The 22131-nt window shown below is 32.2% G+C and overlaps 2 protein-coding genes across 12 annotated transcripts; both read right to left on the reverse strand.

Moving 5' to 3' along the window:
- Positions 1–540: 540 nt before the first annotated feature.
- LOC118030309 (uncharacterized) lies at positions 541–4317 on the reverse strand. 3 transcript variants are annotated; one of them, XM_073408770.1, is made up of 8 exons: positions 4195–4317; positions 2818–2967; positions 1923–2391; positions 1625–1766; positions 1101–1538; positions 826–930; positions 677–748; positions 541–585 (listed from the first exon to the last, which is right to left on the reverse strand). In XM_073408770.1, exons 1-5 carry the CDS (start codon positions 4198–4200, stop codon positions 1400–1402), a joined length of 906 nt encoding a protein of 301 aa, XP_073264871.1. In that variant the 5' UTR covers positions 4201–4317; the 3' UTR covers positions 541–585; positions 677–748; positions 826–930; positions 1101–1399. The 3 variants fall into 3 exon arrangements, with proteins under 3 accessions (XP_073264871.1, XP_073264872.1, XP_034890261.1); XM_073408771.1 differs by having other exon boundaries at positions 541–930; positions 1923–2337; XM_035034370.2 differs by having other exon boundaries at positions 541–930.
- On the reverse strand, positions 4244–9674 carry LOC118030400 (DELLA protein GAIP). Of its 9 annotated transcripts, none has more exons than XM_073408765.1 (9): positions 9444–9673; positions 7778–9319; positions 7442–7662; positions 7194–7276; positions 6945–7101; positions 6752–6844; positions 6584–6664; positions 6272–6495; positions 4246–4819 (listed from the first exon to the last, which is right to left on the reverse strand). In XM_073408765.1, exons 2-9 carry the CDS (start codon positions 8892–8894, stop codon positions 4465–4467), a joined length of 2331 nt encoding a protein of 776 aa, XP_073264866.1. In that variant the 5' UTR covers positions 8895–9319; positions 9444–9673; the 3' UTR covers positions 4246–4464. The 9 variants fall into 9 exon arrangements, 7 of the variants coding, with proteins under 7 accessions (XP_073264869.1, XP_073264868.1, XP_073264866.1 ...); XR_012169717.1 differs by adding an exon at positions 5933–6188 and having other exon boundaries at positions 4686–4819; positions 7778–9672; XR_012169715.1 differs by lacking the exon at positions 4246–4819 and adding exons at positions 4846–4998; positions 5933–6188 and having other exon boundaries at positions 7778–9672.
- Between the last annotated feature and the right edge of the window lie 12457 nt (positions 9675–22131).

Here is a 22131-nt window from a genome sequence, read left to right on the forward strand (position 1 = left end):
TTTACGACCTAGTTTCATATAATTAAAATCAGAAATTTGCATGATTTTATTTTTATTTTATACAGGTTATTAACATGAATGTCCGAGTCAACTTGCATGAATCTCGATTAATCTTACAGTTTTTTAAGTTAATGACTATATAAATCTCTAGTGGCTATTATATTAGTAATCACATGATTTAAATATATAAAATCATAAAAAAAAAAAAATTTAATTTTAAGTTCTTATCACTTAATCAACTATTAAATGAGTAGGATTCATATTTAATAACATGGGATATTTTCTTGGCTTATTAGGTGAGTTTACGGGGTTTTTTTTTTTTATCTTTTTCCAGGCAAATAAGTGCCGAGTTGAAGTCCTAAATTAAATATAAAAAAAACAAAATCTATAAAGGAATTAGAAACAAAATCAAAATCAAAATCAACTCGGCGAGCAGACACGCTTTCTCCTTGCTTTGGCTCCTTCAAGGAACGCGTGAGGAAAAAACAACGCACAGATGCTCAAGAAGAGAGAGAGAGAGAGTGACGATTGCTTGAGCAGTGTTACAATAGAAAGGAATCTCTTTTCCATTAAATTTCCTGAAGCCTGATACACCAAGAAAAGGATCACCTTTATGACCACTGCGCTAGGGGAAATTTCCATGAAAATTAAAACCACTAACCAGGAAAGTTCGTACCAAAACCATGGGGTCAACAGCTAACCATCCAATTCATCTGTCTTCCTCCCAATTCCCAGTATCAGTTACAGCCTGAAAGAGAAATTATCCTGTCATGTCCCAGTAAGTCGCACGTTTAAGCAGAAAGAGAACTCATCATTCATGCTCACTGGGTGCCCCTGAGTCTCACTCATCAATGGAGGTCCAATTAGCTATTACTGTAGCATGTAGTTTTTTACTACACTCATTTGCCATAGGATCTTTGCCCTAGTAATCTGAGCATGAACAAGAGAATCACATAACGGTCAAAAACCATCCAGAACTTTAGATTAACAAGAATTTCATATTGTAACTTAACTTATCAGCAAATATTCCATCGATCAAGAGTGTGCTAATCTAGCAGTAGTAATCTTAACTCAAGATCAAATGAAAATTTGTTGCTGACCTAAAATGGTGTCATGTGAATTTGTTGTTAACATGTAAAATCAGGGCTTTGGAGGTACTTGTTTTACAAAATCAAACAAAGCAGGCATCCCAGCTACTATATTGTCAATCTCAAGCCTATCAGCAGTGGCTTTACTGATTTGCAGCGCACGAGTCTACATAACAGCTTCACTCTCTTCTAATGTAGAGAGCTCTAGTTCGATTTGTTTTATCTGTTCATATGTGGCCTTCAGTTGCTCTTCCATTTGGGCAGCTTGATCTTGCAGTGAGGTAATTCGTGCTTTTAAGTTAGAGCGTGATCTAGCAGCTTGTGCTGGATGGAGTTACCTTCTGCAGTAAGCTCCATCTTAGTGCATTCAACTTGAGGAACTCCTCCAGTACCATCAATGGCCATGATGTTGGCTTGTTGGCCAGAACTCTGAGTTTCAGCTGGTAGCGGCTACAGAAAGATTGCTTCAACAACCACTATCGCAAGAAGAAAAAAACATAATCAAAGTTGAAAGAGAAAGATGATATCCACAATACCTCAATAATACAGCCAGATACGAGATGATGCTCCTGATCCTTGAGACCTCTTCCAGAGTTTCTTTTGCAGTATTATCTTCTTGTACTGTTAATTCTTGTACTTGGTCATGAGCGAGACCAGAAACTGCTGCTTGACCGATGCCTGAAACAATAGGATATTGCTCCTCAGCCATAACAATAGCATTTGTAGCTTCATCAACAAGAAGATACAGAACATATAGTAAATTCATAAAGGACATAGTAAGACTAATAAAGACAAGATAAAGAATATTGACAAATTACAGATAACGTAACATACAAGCACTAGAAGTTTCTTCTTCCTCTATTTCCTCTCCTACATTTGCTACTAGCTTTCTCCTCTTTGCTTGTGGAGGAGCACCAGCTCCAATGTTTGGTGAAGCCTTGTTTTTTGGGTTTGCTTTAGCACTAGACTCGACATTAGAAACTGACTGTTGTTTTTCATCTTTATTCCAATCTTTAAAACAACTGTGTCTGTGTAGGCTTGTGGTTCCATTCCTACTTTTAGCACAGAGCTCTTTGTTGCAAACTGGGCATTTGGCATGTACCTCACCATTTTCTTGAACCTTATCGAAAAACTTCCAAACTAAATATGTAGTTTTTCTTGGTTCAGGAGTATACTTAGTCTGTTGAGTGTCATTCTTTTTTCGTTTATTAATCCTCTTGCTCTGCTGCGTATCGTGCGTTTCTCCCACCTGCTTGTTGCCATCAACATCAAGCTCAACAGTAGCATTTTGTTCCCTGACTTCCTATCAAGAAATAATCAAGTGATAGTTCATGCAAGCTTCGTGGAATGTATACACCATCACAGAACAGGCAGTAGACATGTAGATAAGGCAGAGGACATCTTCCCATGTTAAAGCAAAACATGCCGTAATTGGTAGAATTATGGCCGGGAACAAATGTGTTAGAAGCCATGTTAACTTATCTGCACATTTTCCCAACAGCAATCAAGAGTCAATTGAGTATAGTTATTAGCTAGAGCCAGAGATCCGCACATATGTCACAATTTTGCACAAACTGATTTCTAAAGTGTTCATTAGGCTCATTTGTTATCATTCAGTTTGACAATGGTGAAGGGCTCTCAAAAACAGCCAAAGGTGAGATGTTTGGCAACTCTGCTCCATGAGACCCAACAGATGGAGAAACAACAAAGATGCAGTGACGAAGCATACATGTTCATGAGGCTCATCTGTTTCTACCCGGTTATTTTGGATCTTTTCTTTTAAATTTAAACCAACATTTGGAAAAGAGCTCTTAAAAACAGCCACTGATGGAATTTGTGATGCTTCAACTTCCTCAGACAGGTTGAGCTTTGGATCCGCCTGAATTACAACAAAGTAATCACACCAATATAAGATTTTAGAAATGAAGATGAATTCACCTGCAGATTGAACCTGGACCAAATGCTAAAGCACAGGCAGCGTACAAAGCACAGAGGTCACTGAAGTTCTTCTAGCAGGCTAAATTTTAGTACAAGAGTGCTTTCATAAGAAAGAGCATGACACAAATAAATAGGCATCCTATATATATACTGATAGAAAATAATATAAATCATATGATTTTTTGATATGATATTAAAACTTTGATGATCAAGCGGTCACGAATTTAAATCTAATCATCCTTATTTATTTGATAAAAATTAAACACAATTTAATGTGAGAATATGAAAGTTTCAAGCCCAAACAACTTTCACTTAAAGGGATATGTTAGAAAATAATATAAATTATATCCTGAGACCTCACCTAACAGTTTAAGTTATTAAACTGAGATAGATCAATAAGATATTAATCTTTTAATTTTCAATAGGCATGCATAAATATATAAATTTGCAAATAAAAATTAAATATAATTTTCGTGATATGTATCATTGATTAAAAGGTGAAAATATGTTATAAATAATTTTATTTTGATCTATTATAAATAAAATTCATTTTGGAATTTTAAAAAAAAAAATCAAGTATGTAAACAAATAAAAAGTATAAAAATAAATACCTAGACTAGATAAAACCAAGGTTAGGTGCTTACGTCCAGCAGTTTAGCCTGGTTGTGTGTGTGTGGAAGATCCCAATATTCTCAAAGTTAGTACTCAGATTGAGAATTAGAAAATGGATAATTTCTCGATTGAGAAACTAACTTTCTTAATAATGCTGAAAGAAAAAGTAACTAACCATTATAGATTATTTAGATATAATTAGTGTTAGCATCTTTAAAATCATCTGGAAAAAGATTTAGTTTTAGTTGACTTATAATAAGTTAATCCAAAACTATTCTTATTAAAAGAAAAAAATAAAAGGTTAAATTACTATGAGTATTCTATAGTTTGATTATTCTTTTATTTTACAATTAAGTTTTTAAATATTACACTTTGCAATCTTTGTTGAAGCAAATTTAAAAATAAATAAAAAGAAAATAATATTCTTAAATAAATTAGAGAACAAATAAAAAAAATTAGTTGAAGAACAAAATTGAAAACAAATTAAGATTTATAAAAAAAATAACTCAAGAATAAAAATTTTAAATTTTAAAAATAATAACCAAAATTAAAATACCTCCATGTGTTGATAAGTTGATAATAACAGGGTATGTTGATACTAACAGGATCTAGTTCGGGCTTTACATTAGTGGTGCTCTTGCTTGCTCTTGTTTCTTCAACATATTTAATTTGTTGAAACATTTCTCTATAAAAATACCTACATGATCTGCATCGGCTTGCTCTTGCTTCTCCTCTCCTATTTGAAACATATTTTGTTAAAACACAGCTAGTACACAGTCATGGGCATAGCACTAAGTATCTATGTTTCAGCAGCAACATATCTGTCTCAGCTGGTATGTGGTAGAGATGCACCACTAATTTCCTCTTCGGTGGTTACTTTGAATTCGCAGCTTGCAGAAACACCACAACCATCAAGTTTACAGCCTTCTTCTCCGGCTACGGATCCGGAGTCGCAGTTACCAGGAACACAACCACAAGTACTTTCACCTGCCGTCAACGAAGAAAGTACACAACCACAAATACTCTCACCTGCCGTCAACCAAGAAGGTACACAGCAACCGCAAGAGTATTCCATTGCAATCAACGAGCAACCAACCAATACAGAGAGTGTTGTTATTAAGAGGGTGCCCTGGGAAAAGATACTCGTGGCTTTCTGTTTCGCTGCATCTCTGGAAATTGATCTTGCATATGAAAAAAACAATCAACATTCAAAACCCAATCTTACCTTTATTTCTCTCAATGTTTCACAGCTTACTAGAAAAAAAGTTCCCTGTTGCATCCAGAATGTTAGGGAAAGTTGCCATCGGCCTTGGTGTCACTGTGTTTTTCATCATCATTGCATCTCCATTCAGTGGTAGAGCTAGCATTATTTATTAGGGGAGGTCAAAACTAATATAACAAGATATAATATTTATTTTAATTTATTATACATGAGTTGTAAAATAAAACCTGTATAATTTAGTTATATTCAAATAACTTACTACAAACATGTAATGACCTTTGTACATGGTAAAAGGATTAGAGCAATATCAAATTAAGTCAAAATAATTAAGTTAATTTCATCTTCATAATATATATATCACTTTAATGTTGTTGGTATTTATACCTATCAAATATAAACATACAAAGTATAAAATAAATATTAGCTAAAGCGAAACATTATTTATGTTTGATAAACTTTGAAATAAAACAAAAAATAATAAAAAATCAATTCTTCTTAGTTTGTTCATTGTTTAATCTAAAATCAAAACATATATCATAAGAAACAATTGATAATTTTGATGGCTCTGCTAAAAACAAAACATAAAAAAAATCTAAGCATGATCAAAACAAACCAATAAAATATATTTAATTAATTAGAAAAAAAAATCACTATAACAAGAATTTTAAAAAACAATCGGTAAAACTAGCAGATTTGAAAAAAAAAAAAAAAACAAAAAGGATAGAATTATAAAAGAACCTCATCAAATTTTTTTCATATCCATACCCACACTTTTTAAAGTCATGAATTCAACTCAAAAAGAACTTTTTCTGATTCCCCGCATGCAGGCAGAACAAGCTGATTCCCCATAAAGGATTTTCAAAATCTGGAAATTGGACTTTAGTTCACTCAAGTCAATTACAGATTTCCACCAGATAGAAATTCCGATAGAGAAACACAATTTATTATTTGCTGTTATTAAATATTAATCCATGACTATCTTGATTGAAACAAGTTGCTCCATTTCACCCCCACTCCCTCAGCCTTCTATCACACAAGTAGGAACAATGGCAAAAAGGCCCTGCATTAGTACCTTAGTTATAACACAGCTTCCTGCATTTCTCTCCACATAACAAGTGGAAGGATCATCCATCAACAGAGAATCCTATATGTTATGCAAGGCTCTTAAGAATCTAACATGGCTGGGTGGCACAGGTAGTCTCCCACGATATATGTCAAGAAAGACTCGAAGCCGAAGGTGAGGCATGTCTTGTTGTGTAAAAGGGAAGTGATCGCAATGTGCAAGACAATCAGCATACTTCATCACAAATATGCCACAATCTATTCGACTGTTTGTGCAACAAAAAGTTAAAACTTTTTAGAGTCTGTATCATTTTGAAGCATGTTCATATCAATATCGTTAGCTACTTACTTTGTTTGGTATGGAATATTGAGTTGCTTTAATTTCAATTGCTGTGAATTACGATAGCCCAACACTGGTAGTAGGTGCTTTTCAAGCCACTCCGAAATTGTAGTCTTTTCCGTATGATGAGCATCAGGAGGAGAATTTAATGAATCTAACCAAAGAAATTCCCGTTTCTCCATGTCAACGCAAATGAGGATCCAATGATTTTCCAAGCACAACGGTATGAACAACTAAATATGAAGGCGTGTTAGAGAAAGAGTTAAACAAGTTGCAAGCAGCCATTGAAATAACTAGGAGAGCTAAAATATTCAGGGATACCTTTGCTGTGCCTGCTATCTCTTCAATGTTTATGCAGGATTGTAGTTTCATCATGGTCCATTTTCCAGAAAGCAAGAAGGTCTTGTAAATTTGGCCATGACATTGAACACAGGTTAACGACAATGAATAAAGAGAAGCAAAAGACGGCCAAGTTTTAATCTTCCTTACCATTGTCCAAGTTGGCAATGAGGAGTGCCTCTTGTACCATTTTGGAAACTTCTCCTGTCTCTTCTTCAGCAAGTCGAAAAACGCATTTATAACCTTGTTATAAAGACACATATATAAACAATAGTTTATGCATTTTTAATTGCAACACCGAAGTTGAAAATAAGGGGGGAAGGAGAAACAGAACTGTACATACCGAATCATCAACATAATATTGTTTCTCCTCGTGTATTAGGGTGCTTGATGGAGGAATCCTAAGCAGACTTGCCAGTGATGTATCGGGAACATTCAATTTCTTATCCCGTCCAGCAACATTCCTATAAGCTTTTAAGTCAATTTTCATAATTGACCTACTTGATGGGCCATATAATTGTCAATTTTCATAATTGACCTAGTTGATGGGCCATATAATTGTTAAGATCAAGCATGATTTTTGTGCAGATACCTGGTAAGTTGACGGGACTTCCACCTGCTGAGTCTTTTTGATTCCTTCTCTGTAAAAGGAGAAACCAAATATTCTCGTACCTCCTAGAAATATTATCACATTGTAAGCTACATTATAGTTTGTCATCAGTAAGGCGATAAAACGAGGATAAATATTTAGGAAATTGAGGGTTTGGGCGTTCATCTTTAGACTAACCATAAGGAATGAATCAACAAATTGACCAAAATCTCACAAATATAGAACGTTACCTCTGAAGACCATATCTTTTCGTGTGTCAATCTCCTTATTCTATTATAAGCACACTCATTCTCGTCATCAGACTCTGAAGAGCTTACTACCTCTGGCTCAGCGAACTCTGAAGAGCTTACTGCCTCTGGTTCAACTACTGGAGATGTACTTTCTTCTTGTATTGTGATAGGATGATTAAGGTCAGTCCCACTCATTGTGTCATCTGAATTGCCAATATTTTCTGTGTTCATTGACCCATGAGATTGAGAATTCAGAAAACAAGAAAACACAAATGAACACATGCTTGGTGATTGAATATATAGCAAAAGAAGAGGGAGTGAAATGAGATGATTCACCACCACTGAAATGAGTTGCATTAGCAGGTTTCCAAACTGATGCGAAGATTAGCGGGTGACCTGCTGAAAACAGCACAGGAAATCCACTATTTTCTTCTATTTTATAAGCTGAGAAATCATATAAAAAATCAGCAAACTGGTCGGAACATAAGGAAACTGGACAGAACCTAGCACCATGCAGTCGTTGTTGCCAGCGAGCCAATGTCTCATGCCGTTCAATCCAGTCAATGCCTTCACTTGCAACCACATTGCATATCTGCCGCCTCAAATGTCTCTCCCAAATCAGGGAGCTTAAGTTGGTTGCATAGAGCTCTAGAGATTCAAAAAGGTTGAGGTAGTATTTGAATGATGAGGCAAAGCGGTAAAAGAAATCGTCAGTGTTATTGTCAGCTTCCTGTTCAACAATTACCATGATATCTGGCTTTAGGTCTTTCAGTTTTGACAACACTTTATCAACTGCTCCTTCAAGTGCAAGCAATTTGTGGAGTTGAAACACCCATCTCACAATTATTATCTCATCCTCGCTTGTTCTTTCAAGTCTCAACACAGACTCTACTATATCAGGTACACTATCAGCAAACAATGCTCTATACTTGAAATCAACCGGAAACCTCTGGGCTACTTCAGTGATCATCCGTTGGTTTTCTTGAAGATAATCATCATTTTTTGACAGTTTTGGTCTAATAATGGTGTACTGGAATGACAAGGGCATGCCATGGTGCCCGTGTAAGAGGTATTCCTCCAAACTACGCCGCTGCCAGCAGTCTACCAAGCTGGAAATCTCAATAAGGTGGAGCTTATTTTTTTTAACATTTAAGACATCACGAATGGCATAGTCGGTGGACATACAAGCAAACCGTTCAAGAGGAGAAGGTTCATAGCTGATCTTCTTTAAATTTGAGGAAGGAAGTAATGGGAAAGGATTTCGAGGATGTACTCCATGGACTCTCCGGGCTAGAGCTTCAGCAAAATACTCGACGACTTTTCTCGTCACTCGGTTGGTTTCCGCAGCTGACAGGGCTTCCATCTCGCTAAAAAGCTGATCTGCAAATTTCAGGTCACCATCTGCAATTGCCTTAGCACAATCCATCAATTTTATGACAAGAGGAGAGTCCATCCTGGAATTAGCTGGCAAATGAAGATCTGTGATCTTATATACAAACCCTTTCTTTAGCACCAATTATTAAGATCTATCTCGCATGCACTCTCATTTTTTCTACCTCTTTCCTTGTTTCTTCCTTTACATTTTTGACATTTTCTTTCAACATTGTCAATGACTAAGTAGGCCCTATCCTATATTTCCCTGTCATCCTAATTTTTTTGAAAAGTTTTCTTTTCACTCCTTCAACAAACTTCTACCCTTAAAACCTCAACAACTGAACCATTCAAAGCAAGAAAAATCTAAGTTGCAGCATACCAACATGACAAGTTGATTAATTAAAGAGCTGAGATTTTCCAGCAACAGGTGCCTGACCCTTTATTCCTCAAGATCCAGGCAGCCCCACATGCCATGCCGATGCATAAAGTGTTGTGTTCGTTCAGCTTGTTTGAATTCGAATAAAGATCATGTGAGGAATCCATGTCAAGCTAGTTGCAAATCATGAAAGATGTGATGCCATTAAGAAATCTGTCATTAGGGCATTAAAAAATTGTCACTAGCTCTAACCTGGATTTCTTATCGAGGCTTCAGATTTTCTTGAGATAATTTACAGCACTGGCTTCACCTGTTTCAAATCAAGAATCAACAGAAAGGAGGAAGCTATTATCTCTAAATTTTTATATCAAGATTCAAGAAAGAAATTCTATGAAAAGATTCAAGAAATTGGAATATGATCTGATATGAACAAGAGAGAGAGCAGTGACTTTTGAAAAAGACGAAACAAAATTAATTAGAAAAAGGATATAGTTTCTTAGGACAAGATAAGTACTTCAATCAGTGTTCTGTTCATCACTACACGTGCGTAGTTTTAGTCGAATTTTCTTTTAGTCAATTTCAACCCCATCCCTATATTTTTTACAGAACAAATAATTAATCCCTTTATTTCCAAGTATTTCATATTTTATTCTTATAATTTCAAATTCGTTAACAACTTGGGTCTTTTTTTACATGAATGTCTAGCATGGATGTTTATTAAAAGAAGAAGTTGAGAAGCATTAATTGATTTTTTTAATGAAAATATTTATATATTTTTTTATTGTTAAATTTTACTAAAATGTTTTATGCGTAACGTTTTCTATTAAAATTAACTAGATCGACTTATATTATGTTACGGATTGAATTAAATATTTTTTTAATTTAAAATAAAAATGTTCAGATATTATTAATGTTTTTTTAACAAAAAAAAATAAAATCATGTAGAAGTTGATCTGATGTGACCTGATAAATTAGGTGAATATGAAGACAACCCGAACAACTAGTAAAAATATAGTTTTATTAAATAAAAATTCAAGACAATATTTTTTAAAAAATATATAAATATTGAAATGACAATATATTAGATTGGCTGGGACAACTCATGTTAACTTGTCAAATTTACAACCATACTCATAACACCATGATAACTTTACAAAAAGCAAATTTAAATAAATTATAAAGTATAAATTTCAATTAACCTAAAATTGAAAAAAAATATAGATTAGAAAATAGATTAAGAAAATTTTATAATTAACATGAGTTAACCTACCAAACTAGTGACTCAAGTCATGAAATCAGAATAACCCCATAAAAAAAAATTATGAAACTTAATTCATAATCAATCAAATATTAAATGATGAATTTTATTAAAAATCAAATAAAAAATACATAATAAACAACCTAAGTCAACTCAAGCTAACATATCAAACTCGTAATGTTGATCATAAGACCAAAATAATCTCATAGAAAGCAAAAAAAAAAAATACAAGTTAACTCGAGTTAACCTGTCAAATCTGTGATCCGGGACATGAAGTTGAGATAATCCAATGAAAAACAAATCAAAACAAATTATGAAACATAATTTTTAATCAATCTTATGTTAAATGATGAAATTGAAAAAAAAAACTGGTTAAAAAAATAAAAATACAACTTGAGTCAATCTGGGTTAACCTACAAAATTTGTGTTTCGGGTTATGAAACCTAGATAACCTCATTGAAAGTAAATAAAAAATAAATTATAAAACTCAATTCTCAATCAACTCAATATTGAAGGATAAAATTTTAAAAGAAATTAAATTAAAAAATAATATAAAAAAATGATCGCGTCAACACGGGTTAACACGTTAAATTCATAACTTGAGTCATGAGACTAAGATAACTTCATATAAAATAACCCAAGACAACTCGAGTTAACCTGTCGAATCTGTGATCTAGGTCATAAAATTAAAATAATCTCATAGAAAGCAAACCGAAACAAATTATAAAGCATAATTTTCAATCAATCTAATATTAAAAGATGACATAAAAAAATAAAATCTCAATCAACCTAATATTAAATGATAAAATTAAAAAAAAAAATTAAAAGAAAAAACCAAAAAACCCGCCCCAAGTTAACCTAGGTTAACCCACTAAACATGTAACTCGGGTCATAAGATATGAATAACCTCATAAAAAATAACTCAAAATAAATTATAAAACCTAATTCATTATTAATAAAAGATCAAAGAATGAAATTAAAAAAAATTCAATAAAAAAAAAAAGGCCAACCATGTTAACCCTTTTATATTGTGTAATATGCTAAAAAGATTAAAAAGGACCGTAAACTTTTTAGTATATTGTGTGATGTGCTACTTCTGAACAATACCTAAATAGATACCCTGAGCTTCCCACTGGATAAAAACAGTCCTGTCGGATAAATTCATTTACTTAATAAATATGGCTATGATGCACGATACATCTCTCTCCCCATGAAGTGAAAAGAAATTCTAAATTGTCTTGGCATTCAACAACTACCCTTGAACTTGAAAGTGAGCCTTCCCTGTCTTTTCTGGAAAAAAAAAAAAGTAATAAATCAGAGTCAACCTAATATGATGTCAGAATCCGATCCATATTATGAAGTAGGTCCCAAATTTCCTGACTTCTTTCTCCACCTTCTACATTGTTAACGAGGCATCTGACTAGCAATCCAAGATGATCGGGTTCATCTTCGGTTCCGTAAGAAATTGTTGAGAAGGTGCGGCCTTTACCCACTGCGTGCACGTACAATCCTCTTCCAACCAATCTTCTATTTTATTTCTTTCTTTCTTGACTTTTCTTCATACAGCTTCTTCAGCCCTCAGACAAGTCGGCTTAAATTGTCGTGGCACAAATTTTGCAATCATCTGGTTCTTGCAATAAGATCCGAGGATCATCACTTCATATAACAATTTGCTTTTCTAGGCAGGACAAGAAACACGGTTACAAAAGAAACTAAAGCAATTATCTACTTTGGAAAAGATATGATTTACAAATATCCGATTATTTAGACAAAAGTGATGCGTTAGAAATATCGATTGTAGCATGAACAATTTGTCCTATCCATATGTCCAAGCCATGGCCTCCACTTCTATATATATTCAGCCACTGGTGTAATCTGCTTCCAAGCTAACCTCGCATTCATCAAATACCCATCTTCTTCTCCTGTTCTCAACCTCGAATAGCAAACACAGCTATAACCACAGCCCCCTCTTACCATTGACCAAGCATCCCAAAACCCGGAAAACCAATCTCTGAATCTTTATACCATAGCCCCAGAAATGCTGCAGCCACCTCTTCAACTCTTAGGTCCATCACAGACACCGCCTTCTTCTCCTTTCATCGACCTTGAATCCCAATTACCAGAGACACAGGCACAAACCTCTCTTACCCTAAACCAGGAAATATCTCAAATCCCAGAAACGCAACCATTACATTTCACAGCCATCAATTCAGAAATACTGTTGCAATTAGCACAAATACAGGCGCCTCTGCCTCATTCTGCTATGGAAACAGAGCTACTACATTTACAACCTCCAACTCAACAGACACCTTCCCTTGACATCAGTACACAACAAATCAATACGGTCATTGTTGAGCAGATCAGTCTAGAATGGCCTAACATAATCATGGCATTCTGTTTTGAGGCAGCAATCCAGATAGCTCTCCAGTACGAAAAAACTCAGCAGTCCAAGCTCTCTGTTTCCTTCTACTTGCGTTCTCTTTCCATACTACTCACTTTTGCTTCCCTTTTTGCTTCACAGTTAATTAGCAAAAAGTTTCCCCACATATCCAAAGCATTGGAGAAAGTTGCAATATTCCTTGCTACCTTTGCATTTTTCACCGCTATTGCAACTCCATTAGCCCTGACCCTCAACTGAAATGCAAGTACACTGTTGTCTTGTGTTCACAAAATCTGCTTTGGATGAGAAGGTTGCCCCTTGTGACTGTTGCTTAATAGGAGAAATGTAAAATAAAAGTGATCATAGGTTACGTTTTTTCCCCCCGAGTTCTACTATAACAGTGAAGTGATGTGTTAGTTTTTATTTTTTTAAAGTGTTTTTTTAGAATTTATTTTATGATTTTAATGTATTGATATTAAAATAAAATAAAAATTGTTTGATGATTAAATTTCTTGATTAGTCTTAATCATTATCCATATATACATGCACTCTCCGGTTCAAGAAAAATAAATTCAATTTAATTACAATAACTCTGCCTGCCTTGTACAATATTAACCGTTCTTGAAAATCAATGCCTATCATTTTTCTATTTCACTTATGTTTCTATTTGAAAACATTGAATTGATGAATGTGGATTTTACTATATATCCTGCTAAAAAAATTAAGTGTTGTCAAAGGAGTAACTAAATGTTTTTAATTAGATGAGAGTGTGAGGCGTATATGTATCTTTAATTAGTATAATTGAGAAAAATCAATTGGGTCCCTTAAAGTATTCAAATATTTTCAATTATATTCCTATGTTTAAAGACATTAATGAATTTCGTCTAATGGGCACATATATGTATACCACTGAAAATTCATCAAGCAAGCTCAATAATTGCATGTGACAAAACAAATAATTTTGAGTTTTCCTCATTTTATTAGCAGTTTTCCCATTAAAAAACAAAGAAATTGAGGATATCAGTGACAAAATGTGCTAAGCTACACAAACATAGTGGCAATCAAATTAGTTGTATGTTATTAAAATTAAACCATATCAAATCAATATATATATATATATATATATATATGTCTTAAACAGGATGCTATAATTTCTATTTCCGTAAATCCCAAACCATGATCAATAAACACTTCATAATTATAAGTATAAATTTAATATTTGTTAGTCAAATGTGAATAAATAGTGATGGCTGAGATAAGATTTAGTTGAAACTAGATTATTTATTAAGGCTACATTGTGGGTTATATAAAAAAAAATTGAATGTAATTTTTTTTTTTAGATATTGCTAATGTTTTTTTTTCTAGCGGAAAAAAATTTAAATCATGTGAGAGTTAATCCAATATAACCCGGTTGACTTTGCGAGTTTAAAACCAACCTATACAACCCATAAAAACATAGTTTGATAAAAAAATAATTTCAAGATGATAAATTTTTTGTAATATTATTAAGATAACAACATATTAGATTGACTTGAGTCAACCCAAGTTAACATGTCAAATATGTGATCCGAGTTATGAGATTATGATAACTCTATAGAAAGCAAATCCAAATAAATTATAAAGTCTAATTTTCAATTAACCAAATGTTGAAGGATGAAATTTAAAAAATAAATCAATTAAAAATGGACCTAAAAAAGCAACCCAGATCATAAGACCGAGATAACCCCATGAAAAACAAATCGAAATAAATAACGAGTTCCAATCCCTAATCAGCTCAATTTTGAATGATTAAATTAAAAAAAAATCAATTAAAAAAAGAATATAAAAAACAACCCAAATCAATCTACCAAACACATAACTCGATTTATCATATCGAGATAATTTCATAGAAAAAAAAATAAAAAATGACATAATTTAACATAGGTTATCCTACCAAAATCTTCACTTTGATCATAAGACTGAGATAACCACATAGAAAACAAATCAAATTAAATCATGAAGTTAATTTGTAATCGCCCCTATCAGACTCAATGTTGAACGATAAAATTTGTAAGAATTTTAATTAAAAAAAAATTACACAAAAAAATAAGTCAAGTTAACCTAAGTTAACTTGTTAAGCACTATTCACATGTCATGAAGCCAAGATAACCTAACAAAAAATAAATCGGATCAAATCATAAAACTTAATTCCCAATTAAACACAATATTAAATAATAAAATTGAAAAAAAAATCAATGAAAAAAAATTGAGTCCATTGGGTTAACTCGCGATCCAGGTAACGAGACGGGGACAACCCGATAAAAAGTAGATCCAATGTTGAAGGACTATGACCCTTGTTATGAGACCAAAATAAACTCATAGAAAGAAAATAAAAAATTAACCTGATTTAACTGAGGTTAAAATCTCAAAACTCGCAACTTTGATCATGAGACCAAGATATTCTCATTAAAAGCAAATAAAAATAGATTATAAAGCTTAATTCTCAACTGACTCAATGTTGGATGATGAAATTGAAAAGAAAAATTCAATTAATAAAATGAACAAAAAATCACTCGAGTCAACTTGGGTTAACCCGTTAAGCACTATTCTCGAGTCATGAGATCAAAATAGCATGATAGAAAGTAAACAAAACAAATCATGAAATTTAATTTTCAATCAATACAATATTAAAAGATAAAATTGGAAAAGAAAAGGTTAATTAAAAAAGAAAGAAAGAAAAGGAGTTAATCGGGTTAATCTTCCAAACCCTCGATCCATGTCATGAGAATATGATAACTTAATAAAAAAATAAATATAATATTAAATAATAAAATTAAAAAAAGTATTGATAAAAATTAAATAAAAAAAATAAAACCAAAACATTATTCAAATGAATAGGTATTTGTAAGAAAAGATATAATAAAATCCTCTTTCTCTTTTAGTTTATAGTTAATAGAGTTTTTTTTAATTAAACTAAAAGATCAACATTAACACCCTCAATCAATCCAAATAAAAAGACTTTAATACCATCAAAACCATTAAACATTTTAAAATTTAGTATAATAATAGATAACAAGAACTAGTTATTGGGTGTGAGATTATAAAAGTTTTTCGTTGTGTGTGTTTGATATTGTTCTTCAACTTGCTTTTCAAATTATTTTTCACTTGAAAAGATATTTAATTAATTTTTTAAATGTACTTTTATGATATTAATGTATTGATATTAAAATTTTTTTAAAAAATTAAAAGAAAATATAATTTTGTTTTGTTTTAAATTAAAAGGAACTTTTTAAAAAGTACATTGCAGCGCATAAAAAAACTAAAAAGTGATCTATTAAAAAATGAGATAAGAAATCTTGGATATTACTTATCTTCAAAAGTTTAAATCAAAGAGAAGAATTCTTACTATGAATTTTTTAATGTTTTTTAATGAAAAATCTTTATCCAGTTTTTATGTTTTATATCTATATTTTCATTTCAATTAAACATTGTTATGTGTGTATGTATATAAACAAAACGATGTTATTTTATATAAAACTTAACTTTTTTAAGTATTGTAATGAAAATTTTTAATGATACCTAGTAAAGATTGAATCAAATAGTTTGTGTTCAGAAGTAGCATTATGTTTAGCAGGATTGAAGGACAAGTGTTATATATATATATATATATATATATATATATATATATATATATATATGATGGGTCTGATCCCCTTCAAGAAAAACAAAAATTTACATTCTGTTTGGAAACACGGGTCAATTTGTGTATTTAAAAAATTAAAAATTTTGTTTTTTTGCTAAAAATTAAAAAGAAATTTATATTTTGGATTATTTTAATGCATTGATCTAAACAATGATTTAAAAAAAAACAAAATAAAACATCATTTTGATGCATTTCAGCACGAAAAACACTTTGAAAAGCAACCACAACTATACTTCCAAATAGACCCGGTGTGTTTAATAAAATAAATAGATTGACATATCTAATGTGGAAATGTTTAATTTTTCTTATTTAATAGAATGTCATAAAAGATTTAACCAACAGAGCAATTTATACTCTACTTAAACAATATTTCAGACATTTGTAATATATATTTGCTGTAGGTGGATGCACATCTCTATTTTTTTATGGTATTGCCATTGTTATAATCAAAGTTTTAGTATATCTTTGCTAAGAAATAAACTATAAAAGTTATTTTTTTTTTAATCATAACATGTATATAGAAACGGTTCTATTTTGTTAAAAAAAATTTAATGTGTTATCACCAATATATTTTATAAAAATATGCTAAAAACAAAAAAATAACCCAAATTTATTCATGGCAAATTGTATGCCAGGTTTTCAGAATTGACGTGTCATTATCACATAGGCGCACCCATCAGCTGAGCACCGGAGAACCAAAGGAGGAACAGGAGGCAAGAATCTGGCCGACAAAAGAGAGGGATGGCTATATCTGTAAGCCTTCAATATTCCTACAAAACAATATGCTACTTCTGAACAATATATTATGTAACCTAAATAGACACCCACAGCTTCCCACTAGATCTGTCGGATAAATTCAGTTTACTTAATAAATATGGCTTCGATACATGATTCATCTCTCTCCCCGTGAAGTGAAAAGAAGTTCTAAATTTTCTTGGCGTTCAACGACTACCCTTGAACTTGCTTGAAAGTGAGCCTTTCCTGTCTTTTCTGTACAGCCCACAACTTTAATAAAGCCTTTTTCGGATAAATTCAATTACTTAATACCTTTTTTTCAATCCGATACATATCATGAAGCAGGTCCCACTCTCCTGCCATCTTTCTCCACCTTCTACATTTTTTTTTTTTAATCCGAGAAACTCTACTTTTTGAAAAGTGTATTTTATAGGCTTAGGTAAATAAGTAAATCCCGGTTGTCTTAAACTCTTACAAAAGATATATGCTCTGACTCGAGACCTGCTATACAAATTTTAAACCATTTACCACCATGCTATGCCCATTGAGGACTCCACTTTCTACATTTTATTTTTTTTTGGATTCGAGGAAACCCCACTCTCCGGAAAGCGTACTTTGTGGGCCCAGATAAGCGAGTAAAACCCCGACTATCCCAGGCTCTTACAAGAAATGCACGTCCTGACTCGAACTCAAGACCTGCTGTGCAGATCTCAATCCACCTTACATTGCTAACAAGGCATCTAACTAGCAATGATGATCCGGTTGATCTTCGGTTCCATAACTCTAAGATAAGAGAAGCCGAAGAAATTGTTGAGAAGGTGCGGCCTATACCCACTGCTTACACGAACAATCCTCTTCCGGCCAATCTTCCTCTTTATTTATTTCTTTCTTGACTTTTCTTCATTTGCCACAGTAAATTATTAATTCTATACAGCTTCTTCAGCCCTTTAGACAAGTCGTCTTAAATTGTCGCGGCACAAATTTTGCAATCATGTGGTTCTTCCAATAAGAGCCGAGGATCATTAAACAAGCATTTTCATATAACAATTTGCTTTTATAGGGGGAAAAAATATTCAGATGTTACTACTATTTCGTTTATAGTGAAAAAATATATAAATTATATGAGGGTTAATCTAATATAACTCGATCAGTTTTATAAGTTTAAAACCAACCCATACAATCCATTAAGGCATTGTTTGACAAAAATAATTTACAAATGACGACTTTTTTTATTTAATTAAAATAACAATATATCATATTGATTTTGATAAACTCGGGTTAGCATGTCAAATATATGACCCGAGTTATGAGATTATAATAATACTATAGAAAGCAAATCAAAATAAATTATAAAACTTAATTCATAATCAACTCAATATTAAATAATAAATTAAAAAAAATCAATTAAAAAAGAACCTAAAAAAATAACCGGAGTTAACATGTCAAACCTTCTACCTAAGTCATAAGAACAGGATAACCTCATGGAAAATAAATCAATAATTTCAATTCTCAATCAACCAAATGTTGAAAGTTGAGATTAAAAAAAATTAAAAAATATAAATACAACATTAGTCAATCCTTCAAACTCATGATCCAGGTCAGTAGATCGAAATAACTTCATAGAAAAAAAATGAAAAAATAACCTAATTTAACCCGGGTTAACCTTTGGTCATGAAACTAATATAACAACATAAAAAGTAAATCAAAATAAATTATGAAGTTTAATTTTCAATCGCTCCTATCGAACCCAATAACGATGAAATTTGTAAGAATTTTCATTAAAACAAATGACACAAAAAATGAGTCAAATTAACTTGGTTAACCCGTTAAGCACTATTCCCGGATCATGAAGACTAAAATAACTTAATAAAAAACAAACCGGAACAAATCATAAAACCTAATTTTCAATCAAACACAATATTAAATGATGTAATTGGAAAAAAATAAGTCAATTGGGTTAACATGCTAAACTCACGACCTAGGTTATGATATAAAGACAACTCAATATAAAAACAAATTGAATGTTGAAGGACTCGTGACCTAAGTTATATTTTTTATTTTTTAAAAATCATGAAATATTTTTTATTGACTTAAAATCATGAAATATTTTTTAATTATAAAACTAAAATAATATAATAGAAAATTAACAAAATAAACCGTAAAATCTAAAGATGAAATTGAAAAAGTAAACAAAGAAACGGATTCAACACTGAAGCTCGGTGTTTTCTGAAATAACTGTCCGCAGGATTTTAGTCCCTTGACGGCGACTCACCAGATGTGACAGCAGGTGCATCGCACCCTTCGGTTCCACTGACACTTTGTCTGCACAGCCTCGAGTGTCTGGTAAAACCATGCAGGGAGAGGGCCGGGAATATGCCTTGCTTGCCTAGGAATGGGAGCATCACTCTCTATAATTTCGCCTTCACAGCCATCGGCAACGCCCCAAGGATCCCACTCTGTGTTCAACAGAACTAAATTAATTTTCTTAGAAGTTGATGTGATAATAAAATACATAATAGAACTTCACTTTTTTTTATTAAGTACTTTAATATAAGTTTATAATTAAAAATCAAAATAGTTTAATAATAAAAGTATCCCGTTGATATTTTAAAGACAGACTTGATATTCTGATGATGAAGAAATACTAACAATAATATATTTAAAATTTGCTCTTATACTAATAATAATATATTTAAAATACTAATAATGATGAAATTCATGACTCATCCTTGTCCCACAACATTGGGTCTTCACAAAAGAAAATTTATGGAAGCCCCCACTAATTCTTTTTATAAAACTTCATGTCATATGCCAAACTTAGTGGATATTTAATTTTAATTAAAATTAATTAATTAAATAAAATTTTTCATGTTATTTAACCAAATATTAAATTGGAAAGCTTAGAAGTTTTTTTTTTTCTCTTTAAATTTTATTTAATCACTTTTCACTTATGTGCTTGTTTTTATTAGTATTTAATTAAATAAAAAATTAATTTCAAAAAATAAAATTATTAAACGTGGCTAACTTCATAAACTATATTATAGATCAAATATCTTGATCTATATTTATTTTATAATTTTTTTAGTTTAGTTTTTTATTATTGTTAATTTTTCTTTTTGTGTGTATGTTTATATAAGTAGATCATTCTTGATTTATTTAGTTAAATATATACATTAATTTTTTGATTTATAATTACAATTAAAAAAAACATTAAAAATATCTACACATCTCTATTTTTACATTAAAAAAAATTGATTAGATGGAAGAGTGTAGCTAGAATAAACTAATTGTTACACACTTATTACTTAACGTGGCTTGTTGCCTGGATCATGTACGATTACAATATGTCCTCACCAATTCTTTTTTCACATGGGTTATGCATCTGCAGTGCATATTATAAACTAATAGCTATACAATGTTTGCTTGACATGGCTTGTCATACGGATCTTGTAGGATCCGATATGCCTATCTTATTCAAGCTTTTCTACATAAACACGTTTTCATATTGCATATGAAAATCAACCACATGACTTTGAAGGATCCATTTACATTGGTCACAAGTTTTCCTCGTGAGCAAGGCTATGGGGTCCCATATAGTTTTTCTTTTGGGTTTTTCAAGCGGTTCCATGGACAAAATAACCACAACAACACGAATATTGTAACATAATTGTTCCATAATATATACAAAACAATATGTCAACAAGTCGCTTAAATCGCCGTGGCAGAAATGTCCAGATGGTGTCTCGGATACCAAGATTGGAGCATGAGTCTTTTGTCCTATCCAATGTCCAAGCCATTGCCCCCGCTTCTTCTCTCTCTCTCTCTCTCTCTCTCTCTCTCTCTCTCTCTATATATATATATATATATATATATATATATATATATATATATATTGAGCCATATATATTGAGCCACTAGTGTAATCTGCTTCCAAGCTAACCTCGCATTCATCAAATACCCATCTTCTTCTCCTGTTCTCAACCTCGAATCGCAAACACAGCTATAAACACAACCACCTCTTACCATTAACCAAGCATCCCAAAACCCAGAAAACCAATCTCTGAATTTCTATACCATAGCCCCAGAAATGCTGCAGCCACCTCTTCAACTATTAGGTCCATCACAGACACCGCCTTCTCCTCCTTTCATCGACCTTGAATCCCAATTACCAGAGACACAGGCACAAACCTCTCTTACCCTTAACCAGGAAATATCTCAAATCCCAGAAACGCAACCATTACATCTCACAGCCATCAATTCAGAAATACTGTTGCAATTAGCACAAATACAGGCATCTCAGCCTCATTCTGCTATGGAAACAGAGCTACTACATTTACAACCTCCAACACAACAGACACCTTCCCTTGACATCAATACACAACAAATCAATATGGTCATTGTTAAGCAGATCAGTCTAGAATGGCCTAACATAATCATGGCATTCTGTTTTGACGCAGCAATTCAGATAGCTCTCCAGTTCTCTCTGTTTCCTTCTACTTGCGTTCTCTTTCCGTACTACTCACTTTTGCTTCCCTTTTTGCTTCACAGTTAATTAGCAAAAAGTTTCCAGACATATCCAAAGCATTGGAGAAAGTTGCAATATTCCTTGCTACCTTTGCATTTTTCACCACTATTGCAACTCCATTAGCCCTGACCCTCAACTGAAATGCAAGTACACTGTTGTCTTGTGTTCACAAAATCTGCTTTGGATGAGAAGGTTGCCCCTTGTGACTGTTGCTTAATAGAAGAAATGTAAAATAAACTAATAAGTCTCCTAGTTATTCTATTAAGAACGTGTGTTGTTGTAGCTTGGAGAGTTCGGTGATTAAATTTCTTGATTAATCATTGTCCATTGATTAATTCTCTACAAGGAATACAGTTGATT

Source organism: Populus alba, chromosome 4, assembly GCF_005239225.2.
Source record: "Populus alba chromosome 4, ASM523922v2, whole genome shotgun sequence".
NCBI classification, from domain to species: domain Eukaryota; kingdom Viridiplantae; phylum Streptophyta; class Magnoliopsida; order Malpighiales; family Salicaceae; genus Populus; species Populus alba.